Source organism: Drosophila santomea, chromosome 3R (genome assembly GCF_016746245.2).
Source record: "Drosophila santomea strain STO CAGO 1482 chromosome 3R, Prin_Dsan_1.1, whole genome shotgun sequence".
In the NCBI taxonomy this organism is placed as follows: domain Eukaryota; kingdom Metazoa; phylum Arthropoda; class Insecta; order Diptera; family Drosophilidae; genus Drosophila; species Drosophila santomea.
Window position 1 is genome coordinate 12,812,148 of NC_053019.2, and position 25,874 is coordinate 12,838,021.

A 25,874-nucleotide genomic window follows, 5' to 3' on the forward strand; every position below is an offset into this window, starting at 1 on the left:
GGAGAAGGAGAAGAAGAGTGTCCGCTACCTTCCTCCCGCTCGCACCTGCACGCAGGCAGCACGCGACATTTGCTCCACTGGCTGAGTCACTTGGGAGGCCCCAGACGGCTACAGTGGCACCTCGCTAAGGAGGACCTCATATAATGGAAATAATAATATGTATCAATTTCTTTTCGTTTATCTTAGTAAAACCAAAAACCTTTAGGTAAACACTTTTTAAAACTGAAATTAGTTGATGCTCTTTTCAATTGGCCTGTTATTTACATATATATTATTTAGCTTTACATAATGACAATCAAGAAATTAATAGTTTTGCATTCCCGTTTTAATCTAATATGTCCTACACTTCGAGGTTTCACCGTATTTGATTAATCGTTGCAGCCTTAGCCGTTCAGTCGTATTCCAGTCGGAGTCGCACAAAACCTGAGCGGTTGGTTAATCGCAGTGACCTCTGGGCGGCTCACACAAATGCATGAAGCAATTTGTTGCTGGCCAATTAAAAAATAATAATTTCAGCTGTAGGAGAAGGCAACTTGATGGCTGACCATCGCGTCCCAGTCGGCTGCACTTGGCAACCGAAGAAAAATTGACGAATGCAATGAATTCCGGGTCATTTCAAATGCACTGAGCTGAAACGATAATGTAGGGAACTCGGCAGTCGGTGTGCTGGAGCCATAAGGCTTTTTTCGCCTTTTGACTCTGATTTTATCACCTAATGATTTTACCGCTGCTTCTTTGTCGCCTGGGTGGCACTTGAATTTTAATTAGATTGCTTTAATATACTTGCGTCTGTTGAAGTCAGAATTTATATTGCACGTATGTTTAAAAATCTTGTTCGATTGTGCAAATATGACACACATTAATTACTGTGTTTGGATTGCTATACTGAATTTACTGTTGAAGTGTTGGTTTGTGTTTATTGTCTAAAATTTACGAAAGTGTCGTATAAAAAGTTGCAACACGATTGCAATTGTTGTCAGGGTCAAATGTAATTTCAGTTAAGGCAGCAAATAAAACTTCATGTGCAATAATAATAAAACAACCATAATGAATATGTGGCTGCAAATCGGCAACAATAATATACGGACATGTATTGGTTTTATCGACATATAAGGGAGAATTGTGGAATTGCAGAAGTAAATCGAGCATACAAAACAAACAAAGAATGTCCTCATTATTATTAACTTATCTATGTATTTCAAAAACCGCAGATAGTTTCGCTGTTTATAAAAATTTCCACTCATTCTAACTAGTTCATAAAATTTCAATGACCACGAACATATATTAATCAAAAGTCCAAAAATAGCTACGATTATCAAGCAATATAAATAAACCACATATACTACATTTTTTTGTATAATTATTATTTAAAAGTCAGTAACTTATGAATTTATATATTAATATCATTTAACATGATATGTTAATGATTCAGAGTGCGTGGGAGTTCGTTAAAAAACTAATAGATGGCGCCAACGATCTATTTCAGATGTTACTTGGCTGTTATTTCGACGTGCGATTAACTTATAATTCATTATTCAAAAAGAATAAGAGAGAGTGGTGTGGTCGAGTGCCTCGACTTTCGGATACCCGTTAATCCAGCTTTTGTTGGAAAGTAAATAATCAGTTTATTGATTTAAATATCATTTATCAGTAACATAAAGGCTATGATTACAAAACTGACTGTTAATGTAGAGAAGCTCAAAAGCTTTTTTTGCTTCAAAGTGTTCAAAGGCAATAACAGGTGGCGCCAGCTGTAGTTCTTAAAACGGCCGCTATGTATTAGATTAATGATATATAATATATAGAAATATATACTTATGTATTTAAAATTGTATAATTCGTCATTAGGCAGCAAGAAAATAAAATTAAAATTGCATTTGTAATTGTTGTTATGAAACACACACCCCATCTAATTATAATTAATTCGTTTAACCATAAATTATTTACTGAACGTTTGTTTACTGCTTTAAAAAAATGAAATAAAATCCCTTTTTATAATATTACATTTAATAATATGCCACTCAAAACTGCGACTGTTATTTTAGAGGTGTGTCAGCTGCTTTCCCAGGTCCAGTACTTTTCACATGCTCAGTTCAACCATGTTTTGCACATATTGCTTTTTCAACTTTTTGCCATTTCAATTTAATAACAACGAGATGAGGGGAGATCCAACGACGTGCAACAAGCAACAAGGCAATTGAGGGCCACTTTTATCATCAAATGATTTTAGCCAGCTAAGCCAGCGCAATTTCCACGAAGTTGCATGTGACGGGGCTAACACTAAGAAAATTGCACTAGGAAAACCCAATGACTATTTACTTACTATATGGCAGAGATGTGTCCACAAGTTTTCTTAGGCTGATTTTAAATAGAAACATTGCGGATATTATTAAATTTTATGATGACTAAGGAATGTGCTGGACTTGAAGAATTAATTTATCAGTGTAGACAAACGCAAGGGTAGTGAGTGTGTGCGGCGATTGCAAAAAATGCAATTGGTGGGTGGTGGGTGATGGGTGGAGGTTGGCTGTGTGGGAGCGAAACGGTAATCTATCATAATTTTTATATCCTAAAATCCCATTTTCGTATTAGGGCAAAAATGTCTGAGAGCAAATATAATAAAATGGCCAACACATCGACTTGGCCACCCAGCCGTAAGGTACAAAGGACGATGGAGAGGAGCTCACACATTTATGCTCCTTGTCAAAGGATAACGCACTCACACTTCTGCCATGCCAACAGTATGAAATTCCAGCCATCCGCTTGATTTTTCTCTATTTTCGATGCGCTCCTTTCATGACCCCTTCTCTTTCTTCGCCCTTTCATCTGTCTCTTTCTATTAGCCTTTGCTGGCCGCGTTTTATTTTTCAATGGCTGTCCCGGCACAAAAACGTTCGAATGGCCAACAATTTTATGAGTCTCGCGTACACGATCTCACTTGGACTCGTTTTTGGACTTGGTCTTGGTCTTTCCGTGCCGGAAATGTCAGACTGGACAAAAATTTAAGGGGATGGATTGAGTAGGAGGAGGAGGTACTCTAACTAAGCTGTTGATTCACGACGCTAGGTTTCTATGAATTAATTTCGGTAACTTGTAATATGTTAAAGGAAGAAACGGGGATAGGAATCAATAAGTAATAGCCGGAAAAAGGCGCTTAACGATGGATTCGGGCGTATTTACTTTAAAGCCTTAAATGTGCCATCAAAATTATCAGGGACGCGGGGACGGACTAAGAGATGGCAAAGTAAATTTAAATTAATACGCGTTAACTATTTTTTAATATACGAGTATGCCCAGGTGGTGTCGAGTAGCGGCAAGTCAATATATTATATATAAATTAAAAACTGAATCGACCGGTAAAAACGCGACGAAGTAATGCTGCAAAAACCCAAACGAGCCAACGTGGCGTATAATTAATTTTTAAATAATAATATAAAAGCAGTCAATAAAAAAAGTACGAGCCAATCGCAACAAAAATCTGTACGCCATGCTGCCGTTAAAGTGAAATCAAGAATGTATTATATATATGGAGCTCGCTGTGGAAAAAAGTGTTTCGTGCACATTAAACCGCTTTAAAAAATCACCGGCTCATCGATGGTAAGGGACTCTGAGCGGCTCATTATGCATTTACAACTACATTAAATGGAACGACAGTCGGCTGGAGTCTTGCTGGCCACGCCCACTTGGGAACACCGCCTGCGGGCGACAGGACTTGGCTTCTCGGCAGATGGCCGGAATGTCAACGCCGTCGGTGTCCTGCTGGCGGGCATGTACTTTTGGCCACTTGACTAGTGGGATTCTGTCGCCTTAATTGCAAGTCAATAAGTTAACAATTTCCGTGAAGTTGTGGCTGTTTAAATGTATTCATTATGTTGAGAATGGAGTTCTTTGCATTGAATATGCGTGCATGAGGAAAGCTTTTGAAATTTTAAAATGATAATAATTAATTTAAATTTTCCGAACCTTTTTTATTACTCAGATAGTCAGATTCTGTTTATTTGCGCTTCTAACTTTCCAACTTTTAATCCTTTAAAATTGTTCGAATGTTGCAATTAACTTCAAATCGAGACGTATTCATGGGAAAGTTGACAGTGCCTTTGCAATAACGGAAAGTATGGAAAAATGGAGACAAAGAAGTGACAATCAATTTAATTAAAAACTTTTAACAAGCTCTGCCTCATTTCACTTTCTCCCAGTTAGGCCTTTCTGCCATTTCCCTATGTGAGTTCCCAGTAGGTTTTTGATTTTGGGCCGTGTTGGGGATGCTCGCGGATATGGCAACGTTTCATATTTTATATTAATTAAAAAGTTTACGCTGTCTGCGCTGGCTGCTTTAAAACAAATTGTTGTCACAAGCAACAAAAAATCGGCGAAAAAGAAAATCTGTTCCGCGATGAAAAAGCCAAACACAATGGCAGTTGCATGTGATCCATCAGCAGGAGATTGCCGAACGATGGGTGAAAGTTCGGGGTGAAAGTAAGCAAGGGGGGCTGCCTTTGGTTTCATGTTGCACTGTCGCCCCAAAACAAAGCCCCGCGGTGACGACAGCTGCTAATGTCACGCCTCTCCGCTGACAAAGCCGAAAAAATTCATAGCAGGAACAGCGACGAAACAATGGAAAATGAAAAATCCCTGACATGACGAGCCCAGCATTTTTGCTATAAAAATAGAGTATTGACCTTCAATGGAAATAGCAAAAAATGTGTGTAACTTCCTTGAAAAAAGTCGTACTTGCGTATTGTATTACCATTCATTGATACCATTATGTTACAGAGAGTATTAAATAATATTTAAAGTTATTCTGGCTTAGTTGGGTTTCACTTTAATTAATCAAATAACAAAAATACTCACTTTTGGAATTTGTTATCATATATATATTTCTATATGTATATGTATTTCAAATAGGTTATTGTGTGTTCTTTATTACTGAGCTTATCTTAATTGGTTTTAAGTGTCTGATTCGAGTGCCTTTTCAACGTTTTTCTATATCTGATCATTGTGTTGTCTGACGAGTTTAAGTAGCATTTCAATAAAACACGTAAGCCCATTTAGCAATTCTATAAAAATGAATATCCATAGAAATCCATATCCTTATACATAGAAGAGTACACTTTCTTTGGGTGTGGATTCTCTTCACCTCCATTTAAATCCGCATTGAAAGTTCATTGAATTGAAGGCAACAATTTGGCGGAACAGAAAAGAAATGCAAATTGCTTCCTTTTTTTGGGGAAATTATTAATGTAATGCGGGCCGGCCTCATTGCTTATACTTCCTATTACATAAACAAAATACAAGTGTGCAATTTTTTTTCAATTTACATACATATGAAAAGATATATTCCTGTATTTATGCTCTTTGAAAATATGAACATTTCTCGCATAACTCATAAGTCTACTTACATGGGCACCCTCCAGCAAATCCGTACATGCAAATATGTGTTTGTAGATACATTTGATTGTGTGTGCATATCTAGAGCCTATGACATTTTCAAATCAACGAACGTCGCGACGACAACTCGCCTTTCACTTTTACGTCATAAAAGTCAAGAGCTTCCACCTCAAAATCGTGCCGCTTGCTAGACACGCCCCCTCCTAACGCGACGCCCCAAAATCGCGAAACAATATCCCACCATATAGTCGTATATAATAGGAATGAGAACCGAATTAAAACACTGAGAAAAACAGAAGTTAAACTATTCGCTATGGACTTAGTCATTCATTTACAAAAATCATTTTGTTTGAGCTTAATTTAAATCGTATTTGTATAATTTTATTACTTGGATAAGTGATCTACTCAACGAAGATTCAAGTTGTAATTGATTATGCAATTTCTCACAGTGCACCAAGCAGAAGCGAACCCACATTCGCAGAATAAACGAACGCACTTGACTGAAAATGTAAGCGATAATCCCCGAGGGCCACGACATTTCAGGGAGGTGGAAAACGCGAGTAATTGAACTCGGCAGAGTCCTGGAGCTGGGATAAATGGGTTGGGGGTGAGAAGAATGTGGAGCTCGGAATGCATATTTATGCGAAAGTTGCGCCTTTTTTCCGCCAGCTCCATTCATACGACCGAAAGTACAGTGGGACCAAGCCTACGAAACTCGAGCATTTGAGAATACAAAAGCAGTTTTATGCAACAAAGGAAAAGGAAAATACTTTTAAAATGTATATCTTCGTAAAGAATTAAATAATATGTTGGTTTTAGCTTTATTAATTTTTAAATAGTGTAGAAAAGAGCAAATACAAATGTAATATTTATGTTTCGCCTGTTAGTTCTATGCATTTCATATCCATCTATATCGATTTGCTCCACTGTGCAGCGGTATCATTCAGCGGACTGGCAACCACCAGTGAGTCCCCACATCCTGTTGCTAATAAACTCCCGCCGTGTTGCCGTCTGGAAGACTCGAGTCCTTGTCCTCGAGGCTGCCGAGCGCCAATAAGCGCCAAACTTTGTCGATATTTATCGAATTCCATAGCCCCTGGTTAAATGTTTGCCGGTTTTGCATGTGTATTTGGGCGGTTGGGGGCTGCGGCTCCTTTGGCATCAAATAGGGGGTGGGGCCTTTGTTGGCCAGGGATGTGTGCACCCACATCCTTCGCGAGAGATTCTTCCGCCTTTGGGTTTATGGCATGTACTGAGGCATGTTTTAAGTGGTTTTACAGGACGCGCTTCATTGCGTCATGCAATCAATTTACTCAGCTCGTTATGTTTACCAAACGCTAACCGTGGCACACACTCGCACATAAATTTATTCATATTTTAACTAATATTTATCAATACGAGTTGCGACGAACGATTTTTCCCAGGTAAAGCGAATTTCTGCGGATGGGTGTGCCCTGCATATTTAGTGCTTATTATGGCGAAATGATTGTTTTCTTTTAGACGAGTTACATTTACATATTCGCATGTTCGGCTTGCATCCCCCCTTTCCCCCCCTTTCCCACGGTAGCTACACATGTTTTTGGCTGAACAAAAACATAAAAAATAATATTTATGCGCATAAATTGATCGGTGAAATTCTAGCATTTAATTGGCCCTTTTGATACAACACAATAATATTTAAAGGTGAATTGCTTTCTCATTAAATTTCGAATTAAACAGACAAAACAAATACATTTTAAGCTAAAACCATTTTTGAGCCAATTTGGTTTTATAATGGTCTATAATATTTTGAGGAAATATATGTTTTTTCCAGAATTATGAAAATAATAGTAATTTTATACTTATACATTAAATTTGGCGTTTATTTAGGTGGCCAATTTAAACAAATATTCCCAAAAAGGTTTGTGGGATAATTTAAAGATATTTTGAAAAACGACAACATGCCAAAAGTTCTTTATTTTACCATTTTAATATGCTGTTTTTTATTCGATCGAGGCATGCGAATGGCTTTCTTAAAATAGACAGACATTTGCATTATAATTTGCCACTCCCCTTGGCGAGGAAAAACAGAGTCGTTCGTTTGAGTACATACAAGAAGGTGTCAAAGGCCTTTTGTCTGCCTGTCAATGGCAACCGGGCAAAAGTGTGCCAAAGAACCAGGCAAAAGACTTTGTTAACCCCAAAAACGACAACGAAAACGACTTTGTCAACCGAGAAAATTGTGTGCAAAATTCAAATCTCTCTCATCTTTTTTTTTTTTTTGCCGCTGCCTTTGGCAGCCCTTTTTAGGCCCACAGCCATGTCTAACATAATTTAAAGCCGTAGAAAATCGAAGGAGCCCGAAGCCCGGAGCCGGAATGCCGGCCGATTTGGGGGCCATAAGCTAAGCGCTGTCAGGCCTGCCAGTTGACCCTGACGAGCAATCGAGCAATGGAGCAATGGAGCAATCGATTTGCCAACGACCCAACAACGACTCTTACAAGCCTGTCACTTGACTGGGATCCTGCTACTCAGACCACAGCCCGCCCCATTCCAGAAGCCTCAGTTCACAGTCCTTGGCCCTTTTGTGGGCCCACTTTATGCGGCTACAACATCGATGTGTGGTAATCGGGACTTTGGCATGGGCGGCGATCCTAAGTCGGATTATTGACACGCCCACCAGCGCACAAACACACGGAGGCCATAAAAATTAAATTTACAGCACTGCGAAGAAAAGCGCAGTTCAATACAAATAAATGTTGGGTAATATTACATTTTGGTACGTTGTATTCGTAGTGTTTTCCTCTCAGTGCAGACATTATGCATTGTCTGCGGTGCTGGCCGTATCTTGAATTTCAATTAAACGTTCTCGGCCCTCTAATCGAATGGGGCCATAACTCAGTCAAGGCTGAGCTTTGTGCGCTGCGAATGTCCTGCGATTCAATTATGCTCCTACTGTGCCATTTTCCCGCTCCCCCGCTCCACAGCCCCCGTCCCCGTCCCCCAACCACCGCCCGCGGCAAACTAATCGTAATTGAAGACTGCGCCGCGGCCTTCATCCTCGCAGGTGTGTGTGAGTACTGGTCTCATTATTTATGGATTTGTTAGTGCAATTTGGCTTAATTAAGGTGTTGGACGTCGACGCATCTCAAATTGTGTGTGGGGAGAGGAGGTGGAAAGCGAAATTGAACGGTACGGCACTGTTTCCAAATCCAACAGATTGGGTAAGCGGTTATTCTATATTTAAAAACTAGCATGAAATAAATAATTTTATTTAAAACAAGAAAATTAATGAGTCGACTATTTTAATTAGCTTCAAAGAAAACACGATACTTCTGCACACATATGCAATTCAATTTGGCAGCGACTGATAATGCAGGTGCAGCTGCTAAACTTAAACCATTAGCAAGGGGATTTGGCCCCAAAGGCAGCCTTGTCAGTTGCTCGCAAATTAAAACCCAACATTTCATATTTGGATCGGAATTGTTTGCTCAAGCCACCCCACCACCCCCCTTTGGCACATGACCGATTAAATGTTCGTTGTGCAATTTTGGGGTAATTTTTCAGTGGAATTTTTACTCGCAATTCAGGTTCATAAAAAGCATCTTGCACATATGTATAAATATTTCTATGGCAGCGAGTGTGTGTGCTGCACTTATCCTTTCACTTGATGCGCATAATGAAGAGCACTTTGCGCTTATAAATGCAATGGCTAAAAACAGGCAACAGAACAAACAGCCAAGCAAACAAACAAACAAACAAACACACAAACGTCAACGAGCGTGCGATTCGCATAAAGAAGCCTGTTGGCCCCACTGAAGGGGGTCGCGGGGAGTGCAGAGAGGGAGAGGCGTGGCAGGGGCTGGTGGGCGGCAGTGGGTGGCTGAGGCTGTTGCATTTAGCATGCTTAAGATAGCACCCACACCCCCAGCCAAAGCCATGTGTTTGCGAAGGACACGAGCAGTGACTGCAAAAACTGGCAGTCGCAGCGAGGGTCAAACGATCACTTAAATGAGGAAAGTAAAAAAACAAAAAAAACTCCCCAACATATATCAGTTTTATAAGAAGAGCTTATTTTGTTAATTGTTTTCAATATGAAACATCAAATATTAATTTAAACTTTTGCCTCAGACATGCACGTTTTCATAAACATATGTTTGTATTGACAATTGGCAATATAGCTATCTACATATAGTTATGTATTATATTAATATTTATCTACATATTTGTGTAAATATGTTAGCAAATTTATTATGAAGCTGACTTATGAATAATATAATCGGCCCTCGCAACTGCCTTTTAATGCTTTTTTCTTTGCAAATGAAATGCAAACAGTTTAGGATGGGTGGGCGCTATGGAATCCATGCTGCCCGCTGTCAATTGACGACCACGCCTCCTTTTTTCCAGGAGAGGACTTAGTTTTTAATTTCACTTTCGCTGCCAAAGACGCCTTCCGGCGGCACTCCGCACATTTTGCTCATTTAATACGTGTGCTAGCCGCAAGGACACTCCGTCGCCCGAGTCCTCCTACAGTTTTTCTCCCGCTTATAACGCACTTTGAAAGGGTATTTCAATGTAGTTTTGTTTACTGAAGTGAGATTATTTTTAAGCAATAAATATATATGGACTCCGTCATCTTTTTCATTTAATGCTTTATAAATAATTGTTATATTAAATGAATAATAGGTTTAAACTTATCAAGCTAACTAAAATAAAGACGCTATATCTGGTGGTAAATAAAACGAAAAAGAAAAAGGTCTCATTTCTTAAAACTTGTTGCCATATAAAAATATTTATTTATTAAATAAAAAATCAAAATCAGGAATGTTATTGGTAGCTCAAGATACCTTTTTTGAACTTTTAATATCTGCCCAGAATAGTTGTCAGGGCATTTAAAGGTCCGGTTGTCGGAAACAGCTTTAATTCGCTTTTTTATTTGAGGTTTTTATGTGTTTATGTATTTACAGCACACACACATAAATCACACATACACCCGCATTTGTTGGCATGGGCATAAGTGGCTTTAGCCATGCGTATTGGGGTGAAACAGTAAACAGCTGCGAGATAAATTGCTCATCTGCTCGACCTCGACGTTGATGTGATGTCGCCTTTCCTGACCCCGCCCCATTTCCCAACGCCCCTTGCTCCGCCTAAAATGCCTGGACTCAGGGCCATCGCATCGCAGGGCGCTGAGCTGAAGTGTTAAGTACATAAAACCCACATACATTGCGTTTATCCATAATGATGACCTAACTTATGACTCGTCCGGCCACGCTGCGTATACGTAATGCGCATAAGGAGCGTACAGCAGAAGAGAAAAGCATTTCTGGAAAAACAGAAAATCTGAGCTTGGGATTGTCAGTGTTTTGGGAATCATAAATTGGATTTGGGTGACTGTATCCTTATTTTTGGAGCGATTGCTGCAGGTGTCGAATGTATCCCAATGAGCAAGTCTTATCCAGGCTTTAAAATTGTTATTTTTAACATTTTCCTTGAAGCTTAAAAATGTATTGGAATAATAGTTTCAATTACTATAACTACATATATAACTATTGCAAATAGGTAACTCGAAACTACAACAGTGCAGGTGAAATGCCAATCCTGCAGAACAATCGAATAAAGTTTTGTTTAGAAGTGCAGTGCACATTTCTCGCCATCACCTAGTTTTCAAATGATTCCGGATGTTTTGTCTGTGAATCGTTCCATCGTTTGTGGCTTCTTTGCCCCTTGACCTGTGCTCTTTCAGCCATTTGCCTGCCCCGTTGGGATGCCTTGGTGGAGAATTGGCAGCCATTGCCAATCGGGGGCACTTTGCCACTCAAATGCCAAACAATTTCAAAAATCAACACCACCTCGAGTTGAAAAGGGAAAACCAGGGGAGCAAAGGAAACAGGATGTGGGTGGCAAAAAGGAAGGAAAACCAATTCATTTGCAGCTCAGAGCTCAGGAGTACTCGTTTTGTAATGACACCGGCAAAGCCAGCCAATCTTTGCGCTCAATTAATTAACTTGGCCAAAAGGTAACGCCGGGCTTGGCTCAAATGAATACTAAATGAGCATATCAGCATGTGTACCGCCAGACAGCTCGCGATTTATTTTGAGTAATAAATTCGGTAAAAAAGTGTCACGAATTTATGGAACCGCCAACATCTCAGGCACGGATGACAGATTGCTTTGGATGCGAATGAGCAGAGATTGCCCGCGCTCTCTGGCATTCCGGGTGTTTCCCGATTTATGTGGGTGTGTCTGCCCGCCAAGCACTTCCTGGATATGGATCCTCCATCCCGCTTAGTCATTCGTGCTAATGTACATTTTTTATGCCCACCGCTGATAAGAGAGCCCGTCTCCGTCTCCACTCCAAACCCAAATCCATCTCAGGGTCGGCCTCATTCGAAGGGCGGTCCTTTCGTTTCAATTTACATATGTCCTCGTATTTTTAAAAGTACACTGGGAAATGCAATGCGCACAAAGTTAAACAATGAACCAAAGGGCGTGAACTATTTTAGAATTTACGAACTCATTAGGCAAAAAAAAATGTAGTTTATAACACGCGGAAACTCTCTTTGACTACAAACAATTATTTCTATTAGACCCAGTTGATATTACATTTTTTTCCAAGTGCATATCCCTTGTATCCTACATATATATAAATGATGTGTCAGTTTGCGTTGCCGGTTGCGTTTTTACCTCCAACCTGCTTTCACTCATTTTACGCTTCGCCGCCGCTGCTCACTCGAGGTTACCGCTTTTCTCGTTTCCTGATCTTGGTCGTGGCCTCCACCGGAAAAATTCTTGGCCAGGTGGGTGGGGCGGACAGGTGGGTGGCGATTGTGGGTGGCAGTTGGGCGGGAACGCGAGTGCTAAAACAGATTACAGTTCGGGACATGTTTTGATAAGCAGCAATTTAAAACGTGATGCTATTTTGGGCTTACACAAGAAAGAGGATCCGCCACAAAATCAATCTCGACTGGCTAACCAAACAAAGTGCCGGGGAGTCGAAAAAAAATAATCCGAAGATTACTGTATTGGTACAAAGATGGAATATTTAATGTAAGTCTGTAGTAATCATACTATTAGAAAGTCCTTCTATTTTAATAGAGACTATCTGAGATCTAGAGTCTAGTTTCATTATTTTCCATCTTAAAAGTTTCGCCTAATTTAATTTTATTCAAGAAATTTCAAGCCTTATTAGCCAGTTTCGGAATTCGAAAACTAATTTGGTTTACAGGATCGTTGCGGGTTGTACTTTAAATTACGATTCATTCAATATTTGTGTCCACCTACCGAGGAAAACATTTAATTATTGGGAGCACAATAAGATGTGATTTCTGTTGATTGAGGCAATTCATGCTTTTATGTAACAGTGAAATTGGCAATCAAAAAATGCGTCGAAGTTTTTAATGATTTGATTCAAATGGCAATAAGACAGGGCATACAACGTACAGCTGAAATCACAGGCAATTGTACCGATACATTTATGTTTTAGTATCAACAAAAATATTTTACATTATAAAATGGATGGAAATTTCACAAGTACATTTATTCAGTCAGCAAGTAGTTAATTGTTAAGTTATTTGTTTATTCTGCTTAGCATATAAAATCACAAATTCTCTTACACTCTTTTCGTCATATTTTGATTAGGTTAACCTTGAGTTCAGAACAATTTTCTAATTTTCTTTTCCCCCTCTTAGGGCGAAAACAAGTCTTTTGTTCCAGGTGGTTAAAGTTCGAAAGACAGCCAAGAGAGGTTAAAAATGTCTCAGCCATATCTTTTCATTTAGGGGATAAGCGAAAAATGTGGAAACGATTTTGGCTGCTGGTTTTTTATCCGGGAAGAGGCAATCAACGTGTGTAATAACTGTCATAAACGAAATTGCTGCTATGCTGCCAACTTTCGATCTTCAATTTTTGTCAACATCATGGCAAAACGTTCATATAAGAGAAATTAAAAGGGTTCTTGGAACTTGAAAACTTTCGCGTTTCATTTGTAAGGTTAATAAGGAATTACACTTTTATATATATGTACATATATATAAATTCTTTCTTTTCAAATTTGATTTAATTAAAAGTTTTTTTAATGTATTGATAAAAATATTACATTATACTTTAAAATGTGACCTTATTCTTTCTTTAAACAAAGCTTAAAACATATGGTGAGTGCAACCGAAAAATAACGTAATTTTGATTTATTAAACCATTGCTAAAACTCTGGGAGAAGATAAAACACAGACAAAAAGCCATTCCGTGTGCTGTCATTTTTTTCCCCAGATTTACTATCCCAGGGTCTTGGACAAACCAAAAGAGCTCAATCTGAGCCAAGAGCCAAAAGTTTCTATTTCGATTCTCCAGTTTACTGGAGGACCACCCCCCCAATTTTTTTTTGGCGGCACGTTCGCACTTTTTGCTGCCGCTTCATTTTGTATCCGCCCCTCCACTCGCTTTTCCTTTTCCTTTCCTTTTCCGGCTGTTGTTATAAGAAACTCATTCGTATTGTCAACTTCGTTTTCATCAGCAGACAGCTGGAGAACCTGGAGGGGAATGCCAGCGAACTGACAGAAGCTTTAAGATAACAATTTTTATAACTACACGGCTACGTCTCATCCACTTTTCCATAGGCTTTTTAGGCACTTTAAACAAAATATTTTAAAACTTTAGAAAAGCTGTTAGGAAAAAGAACACAGCAATTGAAAGTATCTTGAAATCTAGCAACCTATAATTTTATTTATTTTTTTATCAATTCTCTGATATTGTGTTCCAACATTTGTGAGATATAAAACATTTGTTTTAAGGATTATTCAATATATATTTGAAAGATTTTATGTTTTAATTAACTAATTATTTTCCCCGAGTGTATGATATAAGGCTTTCCAGCATTTTCGCACGCCTCTTTGGTTGCCCATTTATTTTTCCTGTTCTTGTTATCGTTGTTATTGTCGCTCGCTTGTCGTGTCCTGTCATAAAAAAAGGAGCAGGAAAAGCGGTGAATCGCGGTGGGGGAAAAGTTAAGCATCTTGGCGGGCATATGACAGATTGCTTAAATGGTACCCATGTGGGATATTACCCGTGCTCGAAGGTCGCACATCCTATTTGACATTTCGAAAGTTCTCTTCCTGTCTACTCGCTTTTTTTTGCGGAAGTTAATTGGTATGTTGTTGTTTCGATTTTGGGTTAGGTAATGGTAGCTCCACTGTATTAACAGCATACGGTTCGCTTTCCACTCAATTTCATTGGGAATACTTGGAGGTAATGTGTAGCTGAATTACCAGTAATTTAACTATAAACTTTTTAAGTTATCCGTCAGCTAGCATATATTAATGTATCACCTTAGGATAGTATGTTATTAAAAACCCTTTAGACTATTGGTTGAGTTCTCAATTATTTCCAGGCGGCTTATCTTCCGGCTAGTGGCAAATGCGAATCAGAAATGACAACAACATTAACTGCAACAAACAGGCACATAACACACGACACTCGACATCCACGCAAATGTCCTGCAGCGAAGGGAAATTCGTTTTCATGCTCGTTCAGTGGACGATAAACGGACGCGATTAAATGAGCAAATCGTTTAATTATAAGTCCACTTAATGCCCAGCGTAAAGCCAAAGGCTTTATGGGCGACATATCCTGGCAGCAGCAGGGCAACAGCACGGTGAGGGGGGATGGGATATGGATTGGCAATTTCGATTGCCTCCAGCAGGATCGGGAATCGTGACGCGACATTTTGACAGTCGCAGGGACCCAAGAACACTTGGCATGCCCGATAGTAACAATATGTCAATGCAATTTGGCAATGATACGGCAGGCTGTGCGAAAAACAGCCTGCCAAATAACCACCCCCACATTCAGTTTTCCGCCCACTCTACTGGAGTTTCCCCCAAGTGCTAACAGTCAAAAATCGTTGGACAAGACGACAACTGCCTTTGGCCATTCTTTTCAGTGAAATCACAACAAGAGTGGGACTCCAGATCTGTCACATCGCACACCTTCGACGATGGTCGATTTAATTAAAACAAAACATGCACAACAAAAAGTTTCTTTTTTATATTAGTATATTAGGAATATATACATATATAATTATGATGCAGTAAGGAAACCATTCATTCTTATAAGCTACTTAGCGTAGGCATTACTAGAATCTGCATTAAGTTTGTCTAATCTAATCACTGTTAAATTATGAGTGGCTATCGCGTAATTAAGTCATTTGTGTGTTCTATAGCTTTCAGCTATTGATGTAGAAATCGAGATACAGGAATGGTAAGCCAAAGAGTGGAGTCTTGACATAGGGATTCCCTGCAAGCTTAAATTGCCATCATCGCGTTGAACGCATGTCAGGTTTGGGGCCTTGTCATGAACTGGGAATCATGACTTCGCAAAGCTTTGACTGACAGCCCGTTTTCAAAATGTAAAATCAATGATTTCACCAGCAAATCCTTTTAAAAAATGAACTTCCAACTTGACTTATTTTGCACAATGACTGAGATTGGGTATTTTTTAATATGTTTGCTTACATTGTTTGGGCTTTTCCGATTTTCCTATTATGTTTTGTTATTAATTATTATGTATTGTATTCCAAACAATCACTGTCTAATCGGTCGCTATTAAATCTTCTTTGTTATATAATAGTTAGGTTATATTCTCGTTAATTGTTGCCGAGTTAAATGGCGTACTTGATTCGTTGAAAAGTAAGGAAAAGTTAGAAGAAAGCATCTGATAGTCGAGCAGTTCGACTAAAGCGAGAAGGCTTGATTTAAAATGAAAACCTAAAAAGTTGAAAATGTCGAAAAAGAGGAAAGGGGGAAAATGATAGCAGCAGCTACAATGTGAAAGCCCGTTTATATTTATTTGAATCCGTGCTGACAGAGTGACACAGCCGGTTTGTCCAAATATTTAATTTAAATCAGTGTCACTGGCCATTAGGCGAATTGGTTGGACAGACGGATGTCCATGATCGGGCCAATTGTAAACTGGTTAAATAAAAACACACACCGAGCTAACGCAAACTCAAATGGGAACACGCATGTTGAGCTTAAATTAAAATCTCGATTTAAATTGGAACACTGGAGGGGAGATAAGCCAGTTTTCGGAAGGATGAAATTAATCAAGGAATTTCGATGGAAGTGGAAGAAAAACAATCCTACATGTTACCACCTGAGAAGCGACTCTTATGCGGTTGTTTTTGCTTTCGTTTCATTTGCCTGAAACTACATGGGAGCCACCCCGAGATTCCGGCGGATAGCGGAGTCGTTTACGTGTTTTCATTTAATTTAAAACATTTTCTTTGCCGAAATTGCACAATGCATCTAGTGCTGAGCTCAGCCATGAAGGCCTTCTAAATACCAACCGTATGCTACGCAATGTGGCTAATAATTACTTATTTAATCTCATATATTTGCTTAAACGTATTTAAATCCCCTTTTTTGTTAAGGCTAAGCTGTTTAAATGTAACTGCTATCAAACACAGCAAAACTGGGATAAGATTAGATTTCTAATCTTGTTCAAAGGCATTGATTACGTATACGAAATGACAAGCAACAAAATAGAAAATATTCTCGAAGAAGCAAAAATTGGTTGTGAAATATTTGTTTTACATGTTATCATAATTATCGCAATAAGTAAGAGCTACTTATCGTCGGCAAACTGAGTTGTCATCCAACAAACATATAAAGGCATATACGCGTATCTACCATCCAATTCACCCATTCAGTCTGCCGTTAACAGCCAACCAAAATGGTTCACAGTCCTACCCGATTGTTTCTATTTGCGGTAGCGCTCACTGCTTTCGTTGGAGAATCCCAGGAAGCCAACATCCTGGGCCTCTTTCCCAGCCAAATGCCGTCGCACTTGATCATCCAGATGTCGACGGCTAAGGTCCTGGCGGAGCAGGGACACAATGTGACGGTGGTCACGACACTGAAGCCCGTAGTTACCCATAAGAATATAAACGTGATCCAAGTACCCCTTAGCAAGAAGGAGGAGCAGCATTTGAGCGACACAATCAAAACGATGTTGCAGAACAACAGTGGCAACATGGCCTTGTCCCTGCTCCGGACAATGGACAAAATGAATTTCTTGTTCACGGCCAACGCAGATTTACTGATGGACGATCGGGTCAAGGAGTTGTACCTCAATAAAGACAATAAATTCGACCTGGTCCTATCGGGATACTTCATGAACGACTTTCAACTCGGGTTCGCTAAGAAAGTCAACGCACCTGTCATCGTCGTAGTCACACTGCCTCCAAACCAACTGTTGAACCATCTGATCGGAAATCCCCTGGAGGTTTCCTACGCTCCAGCATTCAGTGCTCCTTTGGAGAAGGGAAAAGGTTTGACTTTTCATCAACGTTTGGTCGCTTATGGTACAAGCTTCTTTTTCGGGGTGTATGCTTACCTTACCGAAAAGCGTAATCGGAAGCTGTACACGTAAGTGAACGAAAACCTCGATGTGCACAAGCGATAGCTAAAGAAAGTTTTTCCTTTCTAGGCAAATTTTTGGAGACGATCCCAACATGCCCGAGTACTCTGAACTGCTCAAAAACACATCAATGGTGTTCTTTGTGTCCCACGCCCATAGTGAAGGACCTATACGACCAAATGTCCCTGCTGCCATAGAAATCGGGGGTATCCACATTAAGGACAAGCCGGATCCCTTGCCCCAAAATATGGCCGAGTTTCTGGGTAATGCCACGGATGGCGCTATTCTGTTGTCCTTGGGTTCAAATGTGAAAGGAACTCACGTAAGTCCAGACACGGTTGATAAAATGTTTAATGTGTTGTCGAAGCTGAAGCAAAGGGTGATCTGGAAATGGGAGAATTTAGAGAAGACCCCTGGTCAGTCGGCCAACATTCTCTACTCCATGTGGCTGCCTCAGGACGATATTCTTGCTCACCCAAATATTAAGCTTTTCATCAATCACGCAGGAAAAGGTGGCATAACCGAGGCCCAGTACCATGGAAAACCGATGCTTTCTTTGCCAATTTTTGCAGACCAGCCGGGAAACGCTGAAGCTATGGTCAAAAAGGGGTTTGGCCTTAGCATGAGTCTTCTCACTTTAGAGGAGCAGACATTTCACGACACAATCCTAGAGATCCTGTCGAATCCGCAGTATTTCGAGAATGTGGCCTCCTTCTCCTCCCTGTACCGGGATCGCCCGATGACCGCTAGGGAATCAGTGGTCTACTGGTCGGAGTACGTCATCCGTTACCGAGGAGCTGCCCATCTTCAGAGTCCGGTGGTGCACATGAGCTTCATAGCCGCTAATAACATCGATATTTACGCTTTGCTTGCAGTCCTTTTACTTTCCTTTATATTCCTACTAAAGACACTGTTTACACTGATCTTCAGGAAGCTGTGTTCAAAGTCGAAAAAGGAGAAGACGCAATGATATTTTCGAAATAAGCTAATCGTTAAAAAAAAACAATAAAATAGTATTTATATTTAAACAAATTGTTATACCCGATACACGTAGTGTAAAAGATTTGGTTTGCTGATAGGTATGATAGGTATGATTGTTTATAAAGTGTATATATTCCTGATCAGGATCAATAGCCGAGTCGAACTGACCATGTCCGTCTGTTCGTCCGACTGTCCGTATAAACGCCTCGATCTCAGGAAATTATATAAAAACAAGAGAGAACCCTATAGTCGAGTTCCCCGACTATCTGATACCCGTTACTCAGCTAATGGAAGGGAGAAGGAGAGTCTTAAACACAGTTTTTGGCGGTTTGTAGGCGTTATAGTGGGCGTGGCAGAAAGTTTTTTGGCAAATCGATAGAAATTTACAAGACTAATACAAAAATGAAAAAATATCAAAATATTTTTCAAAAGTGTGGGCGTGGCAGCTTTGGGCGGTTTGTGGGCGTTAGAGTGGGCGTGGGAACATGAATCGACAAACTTGCGCTGCTTCTATGTCTCTGGAGTCTGTATGCTTAATCTCAACTTTCTAGCTTTTGTAGTTCCTGAGATCTCGACGTTCATACGGACGGACAGACGGACAAACGGACAGACGGACGGACAGAAGGACATGGTCATATCGACTCGGCTATTGATCCTGATCAAGAATATATACTTTATATGGTCGGAAACGCTTCCTTCTGCCTGTTACATACTTTTCAACGAATCTAGTATACCCTTTTACTCTACGAGTAACGGGTATAGATATTATTATATTTTTATTTGCATTCAACAGACTGGCACTTAAAATACTAAGAAATATACTACTATTCATTGTGGTGGGAATCACACGCATTTTTGGTTCCACCATATAGTAAAAAAGCGTCTAACATGATTTTCATTGAACCAGACTATCACTCGCAGACCAAACAATAATAAGATAAGGCGGAACTCCTGGTTATTCAACAGACACAGATAAGCAACTGTTTGGCGCGATAAGTGACCCACTATCAATACGCGCACATTTTAAGCTTTGAGAAATAGCTGATATGATTGTGAAATGTTTTATTCGACAACCGATCACAACAATGCAGAAAGCACGACTCACTTATCAGTGGTATACTGAATGGTCATCCGAAGTCAGCGGGATTCCAATTACATATATAAGGTACTGCCAGACGACTTACTCAATCAGTAAATGGCTAAAATTCCGACGAAATGGTTCTCAAGCCAGGTATATTTCTGCTTATAGCGACCGCCATCTGTGCTTTAGGTGGTTGCCATGGTGCCAATATTTTGGGTATCTTTCCCAGCCTTAGTCCCTCGCATTTGATCATCCAAATGAGCACGGCTAAAGTTCTGGCCGAGAAGGGACACAATGTGACAGTGGTCACGGTGCTGAAGCCAGTGGTCAACCACAAGAACATAAAAGTGATCATGGTGCCACTGAGGAAAGAGGAGGCCCAGCAAATGAGTGACAGCATTGCAGCGATGTCGAAAAATGACAATAGCAACATGGTCATGTCCATGCTCCGCATGACGAATCAGTTGAGTTTTATGTTCAATAAGATGGTAGATGCCTTTAAGGACGACCGTGTTCGTGACCTGTACCTTAATAAGGACAACAAGTTCGACGTGGTTCTCTCTGGATACTTCATGAACGACTACCAGCTTGGATTCGCCAAGAAAGTAAACGCACCTGTCATCATCGTGGCCACAATGCCTCCCAATCAACTGATAAACCCATTGATCGGAAACCCCCTTGAGATCGCCTATGTGCCCTCAATTGCCGATTCCGTCGAGAGAGGTAAAGTAATGTCCTTCCGGGAGCGCTTGACAGTTTACTGTTCAAGCGTCTTCTTCGGACTTTTCCATCTAATTACTGAAAGGCGAAGTAAGAGATTTTACAAGTAAGTGCGAAGCTTCGTAGGTTGGTATTCTTAGTTCGCATACTTACATAAATTTGGATTTATAGGGAATTATTTGGAGATGATCCCACTATGCCCGAGTACTCCGAAATGCTAAAGAACACCTCGTTGGTTTTCTACGCCTCCCACGCACCCAGTGAGGGTCCAATTCGACCAAATGTTCCTGCTGCCATTGAGATCGGAGGCATTCAAGTAAAGGACACGCCGGATCCCCTGCCCCAAAATATGGCCGAATTTCTGGGTAATGCCACGGATGGCGCCATTCTGTTGTCCTTGGGTTCCAACGTGAAAGGAAGCCACATAAAACCAGACACGGTAGTGAAAATGTTCAACGTATTGTCTAAGCTGAAGCAAAGGGTGATCTGGAAGTGGGAGGACCTGGAGAAGACTCCTGGAAAGTCTGATAACATCCTCTATTCGAAGTGGCTTCCACAGGACGATATCCTGGCACATCCAAACATTAAGCTTTTCATTAATCATGCCGGAAAGGGTGGCATAACCGAAGCCCAATATCACGGAAAACCTATGCTCTCCTTGCCAGTATTTGGAGATCAGCCCGGAAATGCTGACGCCATGGTCAAGCAAGGATTTGGCCTTACCCTAAGTCTTCTCTCCTTAGAGGAGCAGCCGTTCCAAAAGGCCATCCTAGAGATCTTAACGAATCCGCAGTATTTCAAGAAGGTGTCCTCGTTCTCCTCCCTGTACCGGGATCGCCCCATGACCGCTAGGGAATCAGTGATCTACTGGACGGAGTACGTCATCCGCCACCATGGAGCTGCCCATCTTCAGAGTCCCGTGGTGCACATGAGCTTCATCGCCGCCAATAATATAGATATATATGTTTTAATTGCAGTTGTTCTGGTAATTCTAGTGTTGCTGTTCAAATTGTTAGTGCAAATTATTTATAGAAAATTCGTTTCGGAGACAAAGAAAGAGAAAAAGCACTAATAGTTAGTTTAGTGTTCTATTTAGTTTAAAAAAATTATCTTCTAGTCGCTTATTTTTTATGAAAATAAAGAACGTTTTTTAGAAACCTCAAAGCTCTTTAATTCCGGCTGCATTGGAAAATATTGAAATTTTAAAGATACACTTTAGATACAATTTATTTGTGTCGGATTTTTATCTGGGATGGTAAAATATTAAACCCTTGGATTTAAAAGGCGGGTAAGCATTACCTACTATCTGTTTAATTGACATAATATAAGTCACACACGAACAACGATTCAATTTATTAAATAACAATTACATTTGGTTACCAATAACTTAATGTAATCATTAAAATCCACTGTAAACTTACTCTGTAAAACGATTGAAATCACTCTATGAGATTAAAGCAAATATTAAGTATTAAATAGTTATATATTTTGTATAATTTATCCCCTTTATTACTACAACAAAATCGCATTTTAAGTTCGTGTTATTTGTTCTTAATGTTTATATAAAAGTTATATAATTCAATCATTCTTTCATTTACATAGTTATTTTTACATTTCAATTGGTTTTTTCCTTCTTTGGCTTCGAGATGAACCTCCTATAAATAAACTGAACCAGCAACTTAATTAGTACCAAAACGGAAATTAGTATGGCAGATATCAGGAAATAAATATCAATATTATTGGCCGCTATGAAGGTCATGTGCACCACAGGACTCTGGAGATGGGCAGCTCCATGGTGGCGGATGACGTACTCAGTCCAGTAGAGAAATGATTCCCTAGCGCTCATGGGGCGATCGCGGTATAGAGTTGAAAAGGACTTAACCATTTGGGCATACTGCGGATTCGACAAGATCTTCAGGATTGCCTCTTGAAACGGCTGCTCCTCCAAAGTGAGGAGGCTCAGGGTGAGGCCAAAACCGTTCTTGACCATGACGTTTGCGTTGCGTGGCTGGTCGGCAAACACCGGCAACGAAAGCATGGGCTTTCCGTGGTACTGGGACTCAGTAATGCCACCTTTACCGCCGTGGTTGATGAATAGCTTTATGTTTGGGTGGGCCAGGATATCGTCCTGCGGAAGCCATTTCGAGTAGAGGATATTGGCTGATTTCCCTGGGGTATTCTCTGGGTCCTCCCACTTCCAGATCACCCTTTCTTTCAGTTTTGATAGGACGTTGAACATCTTGACAACTGTTTCTGGGTTCAGATGCTTTCCCTGAACATTGGAGCCCAGGCTGAGGAGAATAGCGCCTTCTATAGCATTGTCCAGGAACTCCGCGATGTTCTTGGGCAGGGGATCCGGCTTGTCCTTAATATGAATACCACCGATTTCTACGGCAGAAGGTACATTAGGTCTAATGACTCCTTCGCTGGGTGCGTGGGAACTGAAGAAAACCAACGACGTGTTCTTCAGCATTTCCGAGTACTCAGGCATGTTGGGATCGTTGTCATAAACTTCCCTGGATAGGAAAATTTAATAATTTGTATTAATAAAGTGCTTGTATTTTTGTCAGCCTTCTACTTACTTGTACCACTTTCGATTACGCCTCTCGGAAAGATAAGAAAAGACCCCGAAACCGAGGCTTTGCATATAGCTAGCTAAACGGCTCTGGAAGGTAACGGCCTTACTGCCCTCTTCAGGATTACTGATTCCGGCGTAGGAAACCTCCTGGGGATTGCCGACTAGAGGGTTTAAGAGCTGGTTGGGAGGCATTGTGGCCAATACGATGACGGGTGCGTTCACTTTCTTTGCGAATCCAAGCTGGAAATCGTTCATGAAGTATCCGGAGATAACCAGGTCGAACTTGTTTCCCCTGTTCAGGTACAGATCCCTCACTCGGTCGTTCATCAGGGTCTCGGCATTCTTTCTGATCATGAAGTCCATTTGATCCGTCATTCGGAGTAGGGATAAGGCCATGTTGCTGTTGTCGTTCTTGGACATAGCTCCAATAGAATCACTCATTTGCTGGGCTTCTTCCTTACTAAGGGGCACTTGGATCACGTTTATGCTCTTATGGGTAACCACTGGCTTCAGCGTTGTGACCACTGTCACATTGTGTCCCTTCTCGGCCAGAACTTTAGCCGCGGACATTTGGATTATCAGGTGCGAGGGACTCAGGCTCGGGAAGAGACCCAGAATATTAGCTCCCTGGGAGCTGCCCATTAAGGCTGCAAGAGCTATCGCTAGCAGCAGAGCTTTTTCCGGCAGGAGAACCATTTTGGTGGACTGCTAACAGTAGACTTATTGCCTGTACTATCTAGCCGGGTTTTTATATTGAAATGTACATGGACGCCGACTGGCGGAGTGGCTGATAAGCAATTTCAGTGTTTGTTGACTAATTTCAACAATTTGGTGAAACTTTTCAGTATAGAAAAGGCGTCTAATCGCCGTAAACATTATTTTTGCTTGCAAACACATACGAAAATCCCTATCTACCTACGCTTAATATATTTTGGGTGATAACAGGTAGCAAAATGCTTGCAATTTTGCGTAATAATATTTGCTAATAATATTATCTTATACATTTTTTCTAAGTAACGGTGCTGATTTTGTGCTTTAAATTTCGTAATTTTATGTAAATTTATATATTTCTAAGAGTTCAGAACAATTGCATAATAATTATATTTACAGTATGAATCATACTATCAGAAAACAAAATGTAAATAGTTTCTAAGAAATATATTCTGTGTGGCGGAGCAACTTTCATCTTACCCATCCTAAAATTACGCTCTGCGCCTTTGTACGTGTTTTGGCAGAGCCTGCGGTCAAACGAGTGTGTTTCTTCAGCGAAAATCGTTGGAAAAGCATCGGGCAGGCAAAAGAAAAGCGATGGGAAATGTGAGACAGTATGGCGAGGATGACACTTTGTGGCGCACGACTTGGAAAACGGATCCCACACCTAAACTGAAAACCCCGGATGGGGCAATTTACAGTTACGCGGCCACGTGACTTACTAAATCAACTTGGACTGCGGCATCCGAAAAATAAAGCAATAAGAAGTGGCAATAAAAAACACCTCAAATCCAATTCCCGCCCAGGGTGATGTCGCCGGAAATGTCGGGCTGACAAATCGCGTGCAAAAATCTGTGAAATCTTCGTTTGCTGCCATCTCTATCTGTACATTGCAGAGATGGAGTCCTCGTGCACTAAGAAAACGATGTATTAAGTTTTCTTAATTAGGTGTTTAGCACCGGACTTGAAGTTTCGCTCCTGATTCAAGAATTAACAATATTTTCACACAATAACCCGATGTTTCCATATGCAAATGCAGCTCTATTCGATTTTTAGAGTGCATTTAGTAACATATTTTATTTAAATTAAATAGTGCAAAGTCACAGACTAATATTATTATTTAAGTGATTGATATATTAAATATTTCTTGGTAATCAAGACCACAAGCTATTTTCTCACTGCAGATTGCTGAGCAGCTGCTTCGAGTTTTCCGTTCCGTTCCACGAGTGGGGTTTCTGCTTTGGCGCCTGGTCCAGGACTCAAAAAATCCCTCCGAGCACCGGCGGCGCCTCTTTGGCAATTTGTTGGGTTTGCTTCGTGCTTTTTCTTTTTGGCCGCCATTGCCTGCTGTTGTTGTTGGTTCATCCCATTCCAGTGGCAGTGGTAAATTTTTTGATTAATCAAAGGAGATTTTTTTGTGCAGTGCCCGTGTCTCTTGCCCGGGTCTCTTGGTTTGTCGGTTCGGCCAAAAAAGGAGGCAGAATTAATGCAAAAATGATGAGTGGAAATTTGTCAAGCTTATTTACTTCCGTCATTTAATGTGCCCGCGGCAAAACGTGGGTGGGAGTGGGATGTGGAGTGGGTCAGAGGCGTATCCGGATCCGGAGCCGGGACTCAAGGCGATCCCAAACCAACAGACGGCGGAACTTATCTTTGTTTGCTCCAATTTCGTTGTTGTTATTTTTCCCGATGCCCAAGGCCACTTTATGCATAATTTTCGGTCAATGCCTGACAGTTTTTGTTCTTGTTATTTTTGCTACCGATTTTTTTGCTGTCATTTTTACCTGCGGCGGCCATTGGCCATTGCATATTTTAGGCCGGATTTAGCCTAATGCGTTGAATATTTTTCACTGGCCTGTAAAGTGTTTGGTTTTATATTTATTTGCGGGGGGTGCTAAATCGAATTTGCTGTTGTAGGCATTTTCCTTTCATTTCTGCAGTGTTTTTGTTTGTTCGTATCTGTTTGCCATAAGTTAGGTAAATGACTTTGGGAAAGAAAAGCGGGTTTTCAACGCGTCTCTAC

General features: G+C 40.4%; 3 protein-coding genes across 3 annotated transcripts; 2 read left to right on the forward strand and 1 right to left on the reverse strand.

The window, feature by feature from the left end:
• The first annotated feature begins 17,017 nt into the window (after window positions 1–17,017).
• Window positions 17,018–18,854, forward strand: LOC120453778 (UDP-glucosyltransferase 2-like). The gene is made up of 2 exons (XM_039638625.2): window positions 17,018–17,788; window positions 17,850–18,854. Exons 1-2 carry the CDS (start codon window positions 17,094–17,096, stop codon window positions 18,748–18,750), a joined length of 1,596 nt encoding a protein of 531 aa, XP_039494559.1. The 5' UTR covers window positions 17,018–17,093; the 3' UTR covers window positions 18,751–18,854.
• A 730-nt stretch (window positions 18,855–19,584) lies between these two features.
• LOC120452816 (UDP-glucosyltransferase 2-like) lies at window positions 19,585–21,706 on the forward strand. Its single transcript, XM_039637222.2, has 2 exons — window positions 19,585–20,668; window positions 20,734–21,706. The coding sequence occupies exons 1-2, from the start codon at window positions 19,977–19,979 to the stop codon at window positions 21,632–21,634; spliced, it is 1,593 nt and encodes a 530-aa protein (XP_039493156.1). The 5' UTR covers window positions 19,585–19,976; the 3' UTR covers window positions 21,635–21,706.
• Window positions 21,707–22,097: 391 nt separating this feature from the next.
• Window positions 22,098–23,863, reverse strand: LOC120452815 (UDP-glucosyltransferase 2-like). Its single transcript, XM_039637221.2, has 2 exons — window positions 23,145–23,863; window positions 22,098–23,078 (listed from the first exon to the last, which is right to left on the reverse strand). Exons 1-2 carry the CDS (start codon window positions 23,834–23,836, stop codon window positions 22,178–22,180), a joined length of 1,593 nt encoding a protein of 530 aa, XP_039493155.1. The 5' UTR covers window positions 23,837–23,863; the 3' UTR covers window positions 22,098–22,177.
• Between the last annotated feature and the right edge of the window lie 2,011 nt (window positions 23,864–25,874).